This window comes from Somniosus microcephalus, unplaced genomic scaffold (assembly GCF_052327205.1).
Source record: "Somniosus microcephalus isolate GS21.2 unplaced genomic scaffold, FLI_Smic_1.0 scaffold309, whole genome shotgun sequence".
Lineage (NCBI taxonomy): Eukaryota > Metazoa > Chordata > Chondrichthyes > Squaliformes > Somniosidae > Somniosus > Somniosus microcephalus.
The window spans coordinates 186,958-203,718 of record NW_028225496.1 but is presented as its reverse complement, the minus strand read 5'-3'; the positions used below and the strand labels follow the sequence as shown (position 1 = coordinate 203,718).

General features: G+C 46.7%; 2 protein-coding genes across 2 annotated transcripts; both read right to left on the bottom strand.

Annotated features, from left to right (window-relative positions):
* Positions 1-536: 536 nt before the first annotated feature.
* LOC147081892 (histone H2A type 2-C-like) lies at positions 537-962 on the bottom strand. The gene has a single exon (XM_085980611.1). The coding sequence runs from the start codon at positions 960-962 to the stop codon at positions 558-560; it is 405 nt and encodes a 134-aa protein (XP_085836737.1). The 3' UTR covers positions 537-557.
* A 9,681-nt stretch (positions 963-10,643) lies between these two features.
* Positions 10,644-11,033, bottom strand: LOC147081891 (histone H2A type 2-C-like). Its single transcript, XM_085980604.1, has one exon. The coding sequence runs from the start codon at positions 11,031-11,033 to the stop codon at positions 10,644-10,646; it is 390 nt and encodes a 129-aa protein (XP_085836730.1).
* Positions 11,034-16,761: the final 5,728 nt, after the last annotated feature.

Genomic DNA, 16,761 nt, shown 5'->3' with positions numbered 1-16,761 from the left:
GTTACTAATTGGAATATTTTCATTTAACCAGAGTTGGAATTCTGTTCCATCCTTTCTGCAAGTTAGCAGGGAAAAATTGTCTGGATCAATGTGTTTACTTCTCCCTGTGGAATTATTGCCCAATAAGAAATGGCGAGCCCATCAAACGCTCATTCCCTTTATATTCAGTTTTTAACATCCATTTATATTCGGCTCTTCCCACAATGTGTTCAAAGACGGCCACTCTCAGGTTAAGATTCTGTTTGTTTTATTTTTCTCTGAAGCCAGTCTCTCTCTATATTGAATAACTGATCTGATTTTCCGCTTACAGCAATCTCGCTGCAGTGTTTGTGGATCTAGATTCCTACATGATCGACAGAGTGTCGCGTTAATAACTGAAAATGGCTGAGGGTCATTTCTGATCAAGAAACTCGCAGCTTAATTGCACAGATTTAAAATGTTAAATTAATTCCGGGCTATCTGTGCTCCATAGGACAGAACAGGAACCAGCCCTTTCCTAGAAACTGTGGGTGGCTCTGAAAAGAGCCTTTGGGTTATTAGATTGAATCTTATCCGCTTTACTTGCTCTTGGAGCTGGCAGTGCTGGTTTTCTTGGGCAGAAGCACCGCCTGGATATTAGGCAGCACCCCGCCCTGAGCGATGGTCACCTTTCCCAGCAGTTTGTTGAGCTCCTCGTCATTGCGGATGGCCAGCTGCAGGTGTCTGGGGATGATACGGGTCTTCTTGTTGTCGCGGGCAGTGTTGCCGGCCAGCTCCAGGATTTCAGCAGTCAGATACTCTAGCACAGCAGCCATGTAGACCGGGGCTCCGGCACCCACACGCTCAGCGTAGTAACCCTTTCGTAGGAGCCTGTGAACCCGGCCCACAGAGAACTGCAGTCCGGCCCGGGATGAGCGGGACTTGGCCTTGGCCCAAGCTTTACCGCCAGTTTTTCCTCTTCCAGGCATTACCACAATCAACATGGTCAGAGAAATAATGAAAGTCTCCTCCCACACCTGCCCTTCTTATACCTTCTGGATGAATGCAGTCAGCGTACTTCTGATTGGTCGCTCTGTGGTGAATTTCATTGGTGCTTTCCGGTGACCAATCACAGTCTGCTTTTCCCACCAATGAAAAGAGGGCGGAAATAAATGCCTGAACAGTCAGATCCACAATGATATTTTAAATTTCAAAAGCCTCGCCAATAATTTTTAAACTGAGGATTATGTTAATAAATTCACCATTAGCCAAAGATTTCCAAACACGTTTTATTCCCGTTTGTCTTATTCCATATTTCTCTTGCACATTCCAGGCTGTGACAATCAGGATTATTTGTGTTGTGTCCATCAGTAGTAAGACACAGACTACAGGAGAACGGTACAACAGGTGTTTACTCAACGTGGCTCACTCTGGAACTGGACTGTACAGATTACTACTCAGTGCTATATACAGGTGTTGTCACTGCCGGTACTACAGTATACATGAGCTGTAAAAAGTAGTTCCCCCCTTAAAGGTATATACATTACAATTCCTCCCCTTTTAGATTAACAGTACCATAACACTCATTTAACAATTGAATATCAAACTAATTACAATTAACACTTTTAACATACAACGTTAGCTGAAAATAGTCCATTTATATATTCAGTCTTTGGAGAGGCTTCCTGATCCTTTCTGGATAGCGCCTTTCCCGAGTGTCTTGCTCTTGGTGCGGAGGCGATTCTGGCCCCCTGTCGTCGGTTGGGTCATCAGCTTCCGATGCTACTGTTTCTGGGGTAGATGCGACCTGCACGTCGGGTTCCTCACCAGGTACGTATGGGCGAGGCATGGGGTTGACTTAAGAACATAAGAACATAAGAAATAGGAGCAGGAGTAGGCCAATCGGCCCCTCGAGCCTGCTCCGCCATTCAATAAGATCATGGCTGATCTGATCCTAACCGCCAATCCACTATCACAGAACCATCTCCTGAATCTAACAGAATTAGACACACGAAATAGGAGCAGGATCAGGCTACACGGCCCCTGGGCCCGCTCCGCTACCCGCAGGGCCATGACCGATCTGAACCTAGACTCATGTCCAAATTCCTGCCCGCTCCCCATAACCTTTAATTCCCTTTACTTCTAGGAAACTGTCTATTTCTGTTTTAAATTTATGTAATGATGTAGCGTCTCACAATGTTCTCCCCAACATCCACTGTGTACATTAGTGGGCCCTGCCGTGTGCATATCGTTCCTGGCTGCCATTTTTCTGTTCGGTAGTCGCGGGCCAAGGCTGGTTGCCCTACATTGAAGCTCCTTGTTGGCTTCTCATGGATGTGCTGGAATTGCTTACTCTCAACATCTCTTCGTACATTTGCTCTGAGCAAATCCAGGTGAGATCTTAACCTTTGGTTAAAGAACATCATGGCCGGGGCCTGGTTGGTGACTGCATGTGTCGCATTCTGGTAGGTGAACAGCAAATTGTCCACCTTGTGCTGCAGCGGAATGTTGTCATTGTACATAGCCTTTATTGCCTTCTTAAAGGTTTGTACGAACCTCTCAGCCAATCCATTTGTGGCTGGATGATACGGGGCGGATGTGTAATGCCTTACCCCATTCTTTTTCATAAACCTCCGGAACTCTTCGGACACAAACTGTGGTCCGTTATCGGAGCAAATCTGTTCTGGCAAGCCGTTCCTGGCAAAAATGGTCCGTAGGACTGCAATAGTTTTCTCCATAGTGGTGGAGGACATTTTGATGACGTCTGGCCATTTCGAGTGCGCATCCACGGCTATTAAAAACATTGAGTCCATGAATGGACCAGCAAAATCAATATGCACCCGTTGCCATGGAGATGAGGGCCACTCCCATGGGTGTAGAGAGGCATGTGGTGATGCATTTTGGACTTTCTGGCATCCTGAGCAGCTCTTGGTCAGGTCCTCAATTTGTTTATCGATTCCTGGCCACCACACATAAGCCCTGGCAAGGCTTTTCATTTTTACCCCTCCCAGATCACCCTCATGAAGCTCATTGAGCATTCTATCCCTTAACTTGGGTGGAATTACCACTCGGGATCCACACATCAAGGTCCCCCGGCACACTGACAGCTGTTCTCTTATTGTCGAGAATGCTGGCAACAGTGAGTCACCATGTGCTGGCCATCCCTTCACCATCAAATCATATACCCGAGAGTGTGTCGGGTCATTTCGGGTCTCCTTTTCTATACGAGCGTTAGTTACTGGTAGGTATTCAACTATAGTCGAATGAAATATTTCAACAGGATCCACTGCTGGTGCTTCCTCCGCAGTAGGCAGTGGCAGGCGTGATAGCCCATCAGCATTTCCATGCTGTTTCGTGCCCTTATATTCAAACTCATAGTGGTGCGCCCTAGAAAGAGTGACCATCTTTGTAGTCATTGCGCAGTCATCACCGGAACGCCCTTCTTTGGATTAAAAATGGAGACAAGAGGCTGGTGGTCAGTCAGCAAGGTGAATTTCTGCCCGTGCAGATAGTGATTGAACTTTTTCACTCCCCACACTAGGCGGAGGGCCTCCCTCTCAATTTGGGCATAGTTACGCTCAGCTGAGGTTAGTGATCATGACGCAAAGGCTATTGGCCTCTCTGAGCCATCCGAGAATTTTTGCGACAGCACCGCTCCAATGCCATAGGGTGTCGCATCACACGCCAACCGAATTGGTAGTGCTGGGTTGAAATGGGCCAATACCTCTTTCGATGTGATTAGTGATTTGCTCTTCTGGAAAGCTCGTTTACATACGTCACTCCACTTCCATGGCACTCCAGTTTGCAGTAGGGTGTTCAGTGGGTGTAGTATTGTAGACAAATTTGTCAAGAACTTATGGTAGTAATTTACCAGCCCGAGGAACGACCTCAGTTGTGAGACGTTTTCCGGTGCTGGAGCCTTGACTACTGCCTCAATCTCCTCTGGGAACTTATGTAACCCCTCTTTATCGATAACGTGGCCACAATACGAGATCTGTTTTTTAAAAACTCGCATTTGGGGCGGTTAGCTCGGAGCCCATATTCCTTCAATCTAGTGAGCACCTGCTCCAGGTTGGCGAGGTGATCACTGTCATTTTTGCCCGTGACCAGGCTGTCGTCCAAATAACACTGGGTCCCTGGGATCCCTTGCAGGACTTGTTCCATTGCCCTTTGCCAAATAGCCGGAGCTGATGCTACCCCGAATACCAGCCGGTTGTATTGGTAAAGACCTTTATGGGTGTTGATTGTGAGGTATTTTTTTGATGCTTCTTCTACCTCCATTTGCAGATGCTCCTGGGCCAGATCAATCTTAGTGAAGCATTTCCCTCCAGATAGCGAGGCAAAAATATCTTCAATCCGTGGAAGTGAATATTGCACAGTGTGAAGGACTGGGTTCACTGTTACCTTAAAGTCCCCACAGATGCGAACCTTCCTTGGTTCCCCAGGCGTGCTGCTCAATGACTTTTTCATCACAGGGATGATGGGTGTAGCCCACTCACTCCAGTCTACCTTGGACAGTACTCCTGAATGTTCCAAACTCTCCAGCTCTGCTTCGACAGCTGGGAGGATCGCATAAGGTCTTAAAAAAATTTGGGCTTGCATTTTCTTCGATTTTAATTGTTGCTGTCATGCCTTTTAGTGTTCTGAGTCCTTGCTGGAACACTTCTTGTGCGTTGGTTAGGATCTTTGACAGTCGCCCAGGTGTGACATCATCATCCTTTTTGGCAGCCACAGTCAGTGCTTGTATGGAATGCCAATCCAGCTGTATTTTCCGGATCCATTCACATCCCAGTAATGGTGGTCCTCCATCTTGCAATACATACAGGTCTAGTTTTGGTGTTTCCTTACCGTTATATATAATGGTCACCCTTATTTTTCCTTTGGGGTAGACTTTTTTGCCCCGTGTACATCTTCAAAATAATTTTTGTGTCTCTCAAGGGTATGTGTGAGAATAGCCGCTCATAGTCCCGTCGGTTTATGACTGTTAGGGCTGATCCTGTGTCCAATTCCATTTTTACCTGGACTCCTACAAGAGAGGGGGCGGTACTGGACCTAATTCTAGGGAATGTGGCCGGCCAAGTGGAAAAAGTGCTAGTAGGTGAGCACTTTGGTGATAGTGACCATAATATGGTAAGATTTAAGGTGGTCATGGAAAAGGACAGGGATGGGCCGGAAATAAAGGTTCTAAATTGGGGGAAGGCCGATTTTAATAGGATAAGGCAGGATCTGGCCAAAATGGACTGGGATCAGCTACTTGTAGGAAAATCCGCATCGGAGCAATGGGAGGCTTTCAGAAGGGAGATTGAGATCATACAATGGCAACATGTTCCCGTAAAGGTCAAGAGTGGTTCCAAAAACCACAGGGAACCTTGGATGTCAGGGGATATACGAGAATGGATTAGGAAAAAAAGGAGGGCTTTTGGTAGATACAAAAGGCTAAAGACGGAGGAAGCCCTAGAGGAGTACAAAAAGTGCAGGGGGATACTTAAAAAAGAAATTAGGAGATAAAGGAGGGGCCATGAAATAACACTGGCGAGCAAAATAAAGGAAAATCCGAAGATGTTTTATAAGTATATTAAGGGTAAGAGGATAACTAGGGAAAAAATAGGGCCCATTAGGGACAAAAGTGGCAAACTGTGTGTGGAGCCGGAAGATGTAGGAGGGGTTCTAACTGAATTTTTTGCATCTGTTTTCACTATGGAGAAGGACGATGTAGACATAGAAATAGGGCGGGGGGACTGTGATATGCTCGAACATATTAACATCGAGAGGGAGGAGGTATTGGCGGTTTTAGCTGGCCTAAAAATGGATAAATCCCCAGGCCCGGATGAAATGCATCCCAGGCTGCTGTGTGAGGCAAAGGAGGAGATTGCGGGGGCTCTAACACATATATTCAGGACCTCTCTGGCCACAGGGGATGTGCCAGAGGACTGGAGAACCGCTAATGTAGTACCATTATTCAAGAAGGGTAGTAGGGAGAAACCGGGGAACTACAGGCCAGTGAGCCTAACATCAGTGGTAGGAAAATTATTGGAAAAAGTCCTGAGGGACAAAATTTGTCTCCACTTGGAGAGGCAAGGATTAATCAGGAATAGTCAACATGGCTTTGTCAAGGGAAGATCATGCCTGACTAATTTGATTGAATTTTTTGAGGGGGTGACTAGGTGTGTGGATGAGGGTAACGCAGTGGATGTGGTATACATGGATTTCAGTAAGGCCTTTGAAAAAGTCCTGCACAGGAGGCTGGTCAAGAAGGTAAGAGCCCATGGAATCCAGGGTGCCTTGGCACATTGGATACAAATCTGGCTTAGTGGCAGAAGGCAGAGGGTGATGGTCGAAGGTTGTTTTTGTGACTGGAAGCCTGTGGCCAGTGGGGTACCACAGGGATCGGTGCTGGGTCCCTTGCTGTTTGTGGTCTACATTAATGACTTGGATATGAATGTAAAGGGTATGATCAGTAAGTTCGCGGATGATACAAAAATTGGTAGGGTGGTAAATAGCGAGGAGGGTAGCCTCAGTCTGCAGGACGATATAGATGGGTTGGTCAGATGGGCGGAACAGTGGCAAATGGAATTTAACCCGGAAAAGTGCGAGGTGATGCACTTTGGGGGGACTAACAAGGCAAGGGAATACACAATGAATGGAAAGACCCTAGGCAAGATGGAGGGTCAGAGGGATCTGGGTGTGCAAGTACACAGATCCCTGAAGGCGGCGGAACAGGTGGATAAGGTGGTAAAAAAGGCATATGGGATACTTGCCTTCATTAGCCGAGGCATTGAATATAAGAGCAAGGAGGTTATGATGGAGCTGTATAAAACACTGGTTAGGCCACAGCTGGAATACTGTGTGCAGTTCTGGTCGCCACACTACAGGAAGGATGTGATCGCGTTAGAGAGGGTGCAGAGGAGGTTCACCAGGATGTTACCAGGGCTGGAGCGCTTCAGCTATGAAGAGAGACTGGGCAGATTGGGTTTGTTTTCCTTGGAGCAGAGGAGGCTGAGGGGGGACATGATTGAGGTGTACAAAATTATGAGGGGCATAGATAGGATGGATGCTGAGGAGCTTTTTCCCTTAGTAGAGGGGTCAATAACTAGGGGGCATAGATTTAAGGTAAAGGGCGGGAGGTTTAGAGGGGATTTGAGAAAGAACTTTTTCACCCAGAGGGTGGTTGGAGTCTGGAACTCTCTGCCTGAAAGGGTTGTGGAGGCAGAAACCCTCACAACATTTAAGAAGCATTTGGATGAGCACTTGAAATGCCATAGCATACAAGGCTACGGGCCAAATGCTGGAATATGGGATTAGATTAGACAGGGCTTGATGGCCGGCGCGGACACGATGGGCCGAAGGGCCTCTATCCGTGCTGTATTACTCTATGACTCTATGACTCCTGCTATCTTGAGAGTGTCCCAAATGGTTCGGTGATCCTCCGTTTTGATCACGTTATGTAGTTTCAGACAACTCAGCTCCCTGTTTTCGGAGTTGGCATCACTCTTTTGTTCATCTGCACTATTCTCCATCACCTTATGTACCTTCTTGTACTTTTCTTTTGGAGATTTCTTATTGCTGGCTTTCTTTCTCGACCTGCAGACTCGTGCTATGTGTCCTACTTTTCCACATTGTCTGCACACTTTGTCTTTGAACCAGCAATCATTGTGGTCGTGTATTGTTCTGCCGCAGCGATAGCACTTCTCTGCTCTGTATGACATTTCATTTGTGCCATATTCTTGCGGTCTCTGTTGTATCTCTGCAGCTCCCCGTGCTGCTGCTTCATATGATACCGCAATGCTGAAAGTCTTGTCCAGCGTAAGGTCCTTTTCAGATAAAAGCCATTTCTGGGTTCCTTCACTTTAAAGGCCACACACAAACTTGTCCCTTAAGGTATCTGCCAGTCCCGTTCCAAACTGGCAGTGTTTCAATAGTTTGCGCAGTTCTGTTAAATATTCAGCATTGCTTTCATCCTTATGCTGGTTCCGTTTGTGAAACTTGAATCTTTCTGCTATCAGCAGCGGTGTGGGGTTTAAATGTTCCTTTAGTATCGTCACTATGTCTCCAAAACTCTTTTCCACTGGCTTCGCTGGGGTTACTAGATTTCGTAATAAGCCATACGTCTTTGCACCCATTAAATTTAACAATACCGGCGCTTTCTTGTCATCTGACACCTCATTTGCCTTGCAGTATACCTCTATTTGTTCGACATATGTAGTCCAATCTTTGACTTCATTGTCAAATGCGGTGATACTGCCACTCTTCGGCATTTTGGGTGTGGTTTAAAATGGCTTAAAATGGCGTCTCCCATGCTTTCCTTCCTCCCCCGCTGCTGCCAACGCCGCTCTCGGCGGTCCTCGTGGCAATGGTGGCGCCCTGTAGGTTTCGTGCGCTTCTCCTGCGCTGCTGCCAATGCCGCTCTCGGCGGTCCTCTTGGCAAAAGTGGTGCCTCGCGGGTTTCTGCGGGTCTCTCTCCCTCTCCTCAATGCTGCTCGGCCCCTGAACACCGGCTGTGCCCTGTGCACTCTGCCCTCTCTGTCTCTCTCCCATTGATGCTGCTTGGCCCTTTGCTGTGCCGCTCCGTCGGGCTCCAGCCCGCCGCTGTCCGGGAAGGTTCTGCGCACTACATGTTGCCAGCCCGTTTCGCTGGACCACCGCAACTGGAACGCCAACCCCGGCTCTCAACAGCCTCCCCCGCAATTCTCGAGTCTCTGCTGGATGACTGGGCGGTTGCCTGTGGTCGACGCCCGTGTCTCTGGCCTTGACCTCCAATCTACTGGTCTCCAGGAACGACTCCCTGGGAGGTGATGCAGGGTTGCAGGTAGGATTGAATTTGCCTCATCGCCAATGTTGTGTCCGTCAGTAGTAAGACACAGACTGCAGGAGAACGGTACAACAGGTGTTTACTCAATGTGGCTCACTCTGGAACTGGACTGTACAGATTACTACTCAGTGCTATATACAGGTGTGGTCACTGCCGGTACTACAGTATACATGAGCTGTAAAAAGTAGTTCCCCCCTTAAAGGTATATACATTACAATTTGCGTGTTCAATTTCAGAATGTAATGGGCAGGAATCAACCTCTACTGATTCTGTAACCGGACACATTCCAGCTCAATCTTTGTAAAAGTGAGGTTTCAATGATTATCGATCGATCCTTTGTACAGGCGGGAGTGAAAGCAGAACCGGGAGTCCTGTGAAAAGAGAAGAGGGACAGTGTTCAAATTGACTCGGTTCCAGTCTCTGTTAAAGCTCCCATTCTGGGCTGTTACTGCAAGAAGTCTCGGGTTAACAAACCCCCAACATTTATTTTTAAAATTTGAAAACGCCTTGAGACAGAACGATGTGACTGGAATCTGAGTCTTACCCCGAGAACAAGCTCTTAATTCGGTGGCAGGTGCTGTAAATGAACAGGTCTGAGAACAAAGGGAAAAAGCTACCTGGGATCGTGTTTGCAGTTTTTACTGGGCGGGAAATTCAGCAGTGACGCTAATGTCGAACAAGAATTTAAAACTGCTTATTTGAAAATTCAAATCTACATCTACTGCTAAGAACTTAAGGTTCTCAAACTTTTTCAGGAAATAATTACAGTAAATTGAGTGTAAAGGGAGATGCGACTGTGTAGATATTTCAGAGAGATTGTGGGTGGCTCTTAAAGAGCTGTTGTGGTTTGGGTTTGTTCTTTCAGGGCAGCGTGGAGTTTTACTTGGAGCTGGTGTATTTGGTCACCGCCTTTGTCCCTTCTGACACCCCGTGCTTGGCCAGCCCCCCGGGCAGCAGCAGGCGCATGGCGGTCTGGATCTCCCGGGAGCTGATGGTGTGCCGCTTGTTGTAATGGGCCAGGCGGGAAGCCTCACTCGCGATGCGCTCGAAAATATCGTTCACAAATGAATTCATGATGCTCATGGCCTTGGAGGAGATGCCGGTGTCAGGGTGAACCTGCTTCATCACTTTGTAGATGTAGATGGAGTAACTCTCCTTCCTCGACTTTCTGCACTTCTTGCCGCCCTTTGGCACCACTTTCTTCACAATTTTCTTGGCGCCCTTCTTGGCAGCTGATTTCTTCTCGTCAACCATCGTCTCGTTCAGTATCAGGAAACAATTTAAGCAAATGGTGCTCCGAGCTCGTATTATATAGGCAGCCCCACAGTCCGTCCCACACAGCTATGCTAATGAGGGATGGTTAAAGGCAAGGATTGTGATTGGTTTATTGGAAGCGTTGTCAATTTCCTTTGTTCTCTATCTCTCCGATAGGCTTCTTTACGCATCCAATCAGATTCTGCATTCACCACAATCTCAAATACTGGAATGCTGAATTAAAACCCTTTCCATATTTATACTGTCCTCAAATCCTGTTTCTATTCTGCTCCCTCCAACATGTTCAACGACGGCTGGGGTTATGTTGAAGGTTATTTGTGGTTTTCTCCTCTGCATATATATTTGTGTATGTAAAGAATATTAACAGCCAACGCATGGCAGTGTTTGTTGATCTAGATTTCTAAACATTCGACAGAGAGTGACCGGGATATAAACGAGTCATCTCAGGTCAGGATAATTCCAGGGCAACTACTGTAATGTTTTAATATAAAACTAGCTCTAGGACAATTGTGATCAATTGATCGACAGGAACCAGTCCTTTCAGATAAAGTGGGTGGCTCTGAAAAGAGCCTTTGGGTTATTAGATTGAATCTTGTCCGCTTTACTTGCTCTTGGAGCTGGCATTGCTGGTTTTCTTGGGCAGCAGCACCACCTGGATATTAGGCAGCACCCCGCCCTGAGCGATGGTCACCTTTCCCAGCAGCTTGTTGAGCTCCTCGTTGTTGCGGATGGCCAGCTGCAGGTGTCTGGGGATGATGCGGGTCTTCTTGTTGTTGCGGGCAGCGTTGCCGGCCAGCTCCAGGATTTCAGCGGTCAGATACTCGAGCACAGCAGCCATGTAGACCGGGGCTCCGGCACCCACATGCTCAGCGTAGTTGCCCTTTCGCAGGAGCCTGTGAACCCGGCCCACGGGGAACTGCAGTCCGGCCCGGGATGTGCGAGACTTGGCTTTAGCACGAGCTTTACCGCCAGTTTTTCCTCTTCCAGACATTTCCACAATCAACATGGTCAGAGAAATAATGAAAGTCTCCTCCGACATCTGCCCTTCTTATACCTTCTGGATGAATGCAGATGTGGTGTATGTGCCTTTAAGAGCAATTATGGTGTATGTGCCTTTAAGAGCCCCAGGTGTGCGTAATGTCGGTAATTGCCACTTGGGCTATATAAGCCTGTGTATTGTGTATATCCTTTAGAAACCCACCCCCCAGACTTGCTTAGTAAATACCTATGAACCAACTCCTGTCTTCAGTATCTTTATCTACACACGGACACTACAGTGGCGACGAAGTGGAAGCGGACTTACCTGCAATTCGGCAGCACCTCAAGGACATCGATTCCTCCAGTGTCCAGAAGACTCAAGGAAGTAAGAGAAACTGTGGTTTCACCAGCTGGCCAAGCTGGTGACAGGTACTGCGCTAATCCTTCCTGGGCATCAGGCTGGAGCTCCAGCGGCGGGCTCTACAGCTGAGGCAGGCAGCAAAATCGGAGGCAAGCAATAACGGACTGGGAGGGTGCACTCGAGAGACGGCCGGCGCGGTAAGCAGGTCAGCATTTAGACCTCTGTTGGGAACGAGTCTCCAACAGTGAATAAACGGAAACCACAGTAAAACAGCGTTGTTATCGGTAGCAGCGGCGGGAAAGCGCGGGAAGCGCCATATCGTTGCTACAGGAAAAAAAAGAAAAAAAAAGCGCGGGAAGCGCCATATCTTTTCTGAAATGCCTAAATCTGGTAATATTGAGGCTTTTGATGGCGAAATAGAAGATTGGACCACATACGTGGAAAGAGTAGAGGTTTATTGCACTGCAAATGGGATAACAGATGAAAAAAAAGCTTCAGTACTTCTGAACTTAATGGGCGCGAAGACATACGGGCTGTTACGAAATTTAATCACTCCAGCCAAACCAAAGGACAAGACTTTTAAAGAAATTGTTGATACCCTGCAGGAGCATTTAAACCCAACACCGCTGCTGATAGCGGAACGATTCAAGTTCTTCAAGAGAAATCAACACAAGAATGAAAGTAACGCTGATTACCTAACCGAATTAAGAAAGCTATCAAAGTACTGCCAATTCGGAGCAGGACTATCGGATTATCTTCGAGACAAATTTGTTTGCGGTCTCTTAAGTGAAGGAACACAAAAAAGACTGCTTTCTGAAAAAGATTTAACATTGGACAAAGCTTTCAGTATGGCTGTATCATACGAAGCGGCAGCAAAAGGAGCTGCAGAGATACAACAAGAGACACAAGACTTCAGCACCCATAAAATGACACAGGAGTTCGGAAGATGTTATCGCTGCGGCAGATCCACCCATAACCAGAGGGACTGCTGGTTCAAGGGCAAAGCATGCAGGCAATGTGGTAAGATTGGACACATTGCACGGGTATGCCAATCTGGACAAAATAAATCCACTGACAGAAAACAAAAAATCAATAAAGAAAAGTACAGAAAGGTACAAATGATGACGGACAATAGCTCCGAAGACCAGAGTAGCGATAGCGACTCCGGAAACAAGAGACTAAGCTGTCTCAAATTACATAATGTACTTGCCAAAGAGGATTACCAAACCATTTGGGTTACCCTCACAATAGCAGGGTCCCCAGTTAAAATGGAGCTAGATACAGGATCAGTTCTAACCGTAATAAATCGACGAGATTACAAGAGGCTATTTTCGCATATACCTCTAAAAGACACATCCATTATCTTAAAAACATATACGGGGCAGAAAGTCTACCCCAAAGGAAAAATAAGGGTGCCTGTGGTATACAACGGCAAAGAAATACAAAAGTTGTATTTATACATTCTACAAGATGGTGGTCCACCGTTGTTGGGACGTGAATGGATAAGGAAGATACGTTTAGACTGGCACTCCATTCAGGCACTGACGGTGACCAGTAAGGAAAAAAACAATGATGACATCATACCTGAACGATTAAAAGACATCTTGGCCAACGCCAAAGAAGTGTTTCAAGAGAAACTAGGAACCTTGAATGGCATCACCGCCTCAATAAAAGTGGAAGATACAGCAATTCCAAAAATTTTTAAGGCAAGACATACGCAATACATCCGGCAGTCGAGGCAGAGCTGAAGAATTTGGAAAAGGCAGGCGTATAATCCAAAATAGATTGGAGCGAATGGGCAACACCCATCGTTCCAGTCATGAAAAAAACATTGAAAAATAACTCTGAGGAACAGAAAAAAATTCGCATCTGTGGGGACTTTAAGGTGACTGTAAACCTGGTCCTTCACACGGTACAGTATCCTCTTCCGAGGATAGAAGATATTTTCGCCTCACTATCCGGAGGGAAACGTTTCACAAAAATTGACTTGGCACAGGCATATCTACAGATGGAGGTTGAGGAGACCTCTAAAAAGTATCTCACAATAAACACACACAAAGGCCTGTACCAGTACAATCGACTGGTTTTTGGAATAGCATCAGCTCCAGCTATCTGGCAAAGAGCTATGGAGCAAGTCCTGCAAGGGATTCCGGGGACTCAATGCTACCTAGACGACATCCTTATAACAGGAGAAAATGACAACGAGCACCTTGCCAATTTGGAGCAGGTGGTCACTAGGCTGAAAGAACGGGACCTACGAGCAATCCGCCCCAAGTGTGAATTTTTCCAAAATCAGATATCATATTGTGGCCACATAATTAATAAGGAAGGGTTGCATAAGTCACCTGAAAAAATTGAAGCAGTTATAAAAGCCCCAGCACCTGAAAATGTTTCACAATTAAGGTCATTCCTGGAATTAATAAATTACTATCATAAATTTTTACCGAACTTATCAACTATTCTACACCCTCTTAATGATCTTCTACAGACAGGAGTGATTTGGAAATGGAACGAAGACTGTAAACGTGCCTTCCATAAATGTAAAGACTTAATCACATCCGAGAAAATTTTGGCTCATTACAACCCATCACTACCAATCAGACTGGCGTGCGATGCATCCCCTTATGGCATAGGAGCGGTATTGTCCCATAGATTCCCTGATGGCTCGGAACGGCCGATAGCTTTTGCGTCACGCTCATTGAACTCAGCTGAGCGTAACTATGCCCAGATAGACAGGGAAGCACTGAGCCTGGTATGGGGAGTGAAGAAATTCAACCATTACCTACACGGACAAAAATTTACCTTGCTGACTGACCATCAACCCCTCATCTCCATATTCAACCCTAAAAAAGGTGTCCCCATTATGACGGCACAAAGACTACAGAGGTGGTCCCTTTTTCTAGGGGCACACCAATACAACATTGAATACAAAGGGTCAAAACAGCATGGGAATGCTGACAGTTTATCACGCCTACCGTTGCCAACGATAGAAGAGGCACCTACAGTAGACCCAGTAGAGATATTCCACTCTACCATAGTGGAATGTCTACTGGTGAGAAATTCTGCCATTGAAAGGGAGACAAGAAATGACCCTACTCTCTCACGGGTCTACGATTTAACAGTGAAGGGATGGCCAGCACATGGCGAACCACTGTTGCCAGCATTCTCGCAAAGAAGAGAACAGCTGTCAGTGTGCCGAGGAACCTTGATGTGTGGATCCAGAGTGATGATTCCACCCAAACTCCAGGATAAAGTGCTAAAGGAGCTTCACGAGGGGCATTTGGGTGGAGTGAAAATGAAGAACCTAGCTAGGGCGTTTGTATGGTGGCCAGGTATCGATGGAGACATCGAAGACATGACCAAGAGCTGCCTAGGATGCCAGAAGGTCCAAAATGCTCCGCCACAGGCCCCTCTACATCCATGGGAGTGGCCCTCATCTCCCTGGCAAAGGGTGCACATCGACTTTGCTGGTCCATTTATGGACTCAATGTTCTTAATCGCAGTTGATGCACACTCCAAGTGGCCGGAGGTAATAAAGATGTCCTCCACCACCACGGAAAAAACCATCACAGTATTAAGGACCATATTTGCCAGGAATGGGCTGCCGGAGCAGATATGTTCTGATAATGGACCGCAATTTTGTCCGAAGAATTCAGAAAGTTCTTAAAGAACAATGGGGTAAAGCACTACACGTCCGCCCCATACCATCACGCCACCAATGGATTGGCTGAAAGGTTTGTCCAGACCTTCAAGAAGGCCATCAAGGCCATGGGTAATGAAGACATAAAACTTCAGCACAAGGTGGATAACTTCTTATTTGCATATAGGAATGCAACGCATATGGTTACTAACCAAACTCCTGCCATGATGTTCTACAATAGAAACCTAAGATGCCGGCTGGATTTGGTCAAGCCCAACATCCGAAGGGACGTGGAGAACCGGCAGTTTCAGGGCATGAATGAAAGGCCAACTAGGGCCTTCCAGATAGGCCAACCGGTTTTGGCCCGGGACTACCGTACCGAGAAATGGCAGCCTGGAACTATCTGCACACGATTAGGACCACTGATGTATACCGTGTACATCGGAGACAGCATAATAAGGCGCCATGCTGACCAAATCATCAAGTCATCCGAAAAGGGACAACCTACACCACCACTCTATACATCTAACGATGAAGTAGAGATACCCATATCTACCTCCGATCCGGTGATACTGGAGCCCGATGAACCCGACACTGGCCTTCAAGCCGAATCAGCCTTGCCAGAAGAACCTACTACACCACCAGAAACTACTACACCCCCGAGGTGTTATCCGGACCGAGTCAGGAAGCCTCCTGAGAGACTAACTTATAATTAATTAATACAGCAATGTATATTATTTTGCATATAACATGTAATTAATAATTACTTAAAATATGATGTACTAGTTAGCTAGAAGGGGAGGAATTGTGGTGTATGTGCCTTTAAGAGCAATTATGGTGTATGTGCCTTTAAGAGCCCCAGGTGTGCGTAATGCCGGTAATTGCCACTTGGGCTATATAAGCCTGTGTATTGTGTATATCCTTTAGAAACCCCCCCCCCCCAGACTTGCTTAGTAAATACCTATGAACCAACTCCTGTCTTCAGTGTCTTTATCTACACACGGACACTACAGCAGACAGCGTACTTGTGATTGGTCACTCTGTGGTGAATTTCATTGGTGCTTTCCGGTGACCAATCACAGTCTGCTTTTCCCACCAATGAAAAGAGGGTGGAAATAAATGCCTCAACAGTCAGATCCACTGGTTGTCGAAGGTGAAGACATTGTGGTCAACCAGTTCTTTACCGAAACACACGGAACAGCCATGGGGACCAAATTCACACCACAGTACGCCAACATCTTCATGCACAAGTTCGAGCAAGACTTCTTCACTGCACAGGACCTCCAATCAACGCTATACACCAGATCCATCAACGACATATTCTTCCTATGGACCCACGGTGAAGAATCGCTGAAAAGACTACACGATAACATCAACAAGTTCCATCCCACCATCAAACTCACCATGGACTACTCCTCAGAATCGGTTTCATTCTTGGACACACGAATCTCCATCAAAGACGGAAACCTCAGCACTCCACTCTACCGCAAGCCCACGGACATCCTCACGATGCTCCACTTCTCCAGCTTCCACCCTAACCACGTTAAAGAAGCCATCCCCTATGGACAAGCCCTGTGAATACACAGGATCTGCTCAGACGAGGAGAAATGCGATGGACACCTACAGACACTGAAAGACACGCTCGTAAGAACGGGATATGATGCTTGACTCATCGATCGACAGTTCCGAAGGGCCACAGCGAAATATTGCATAGACCTCCTCAGAAGACAAACACGGGAC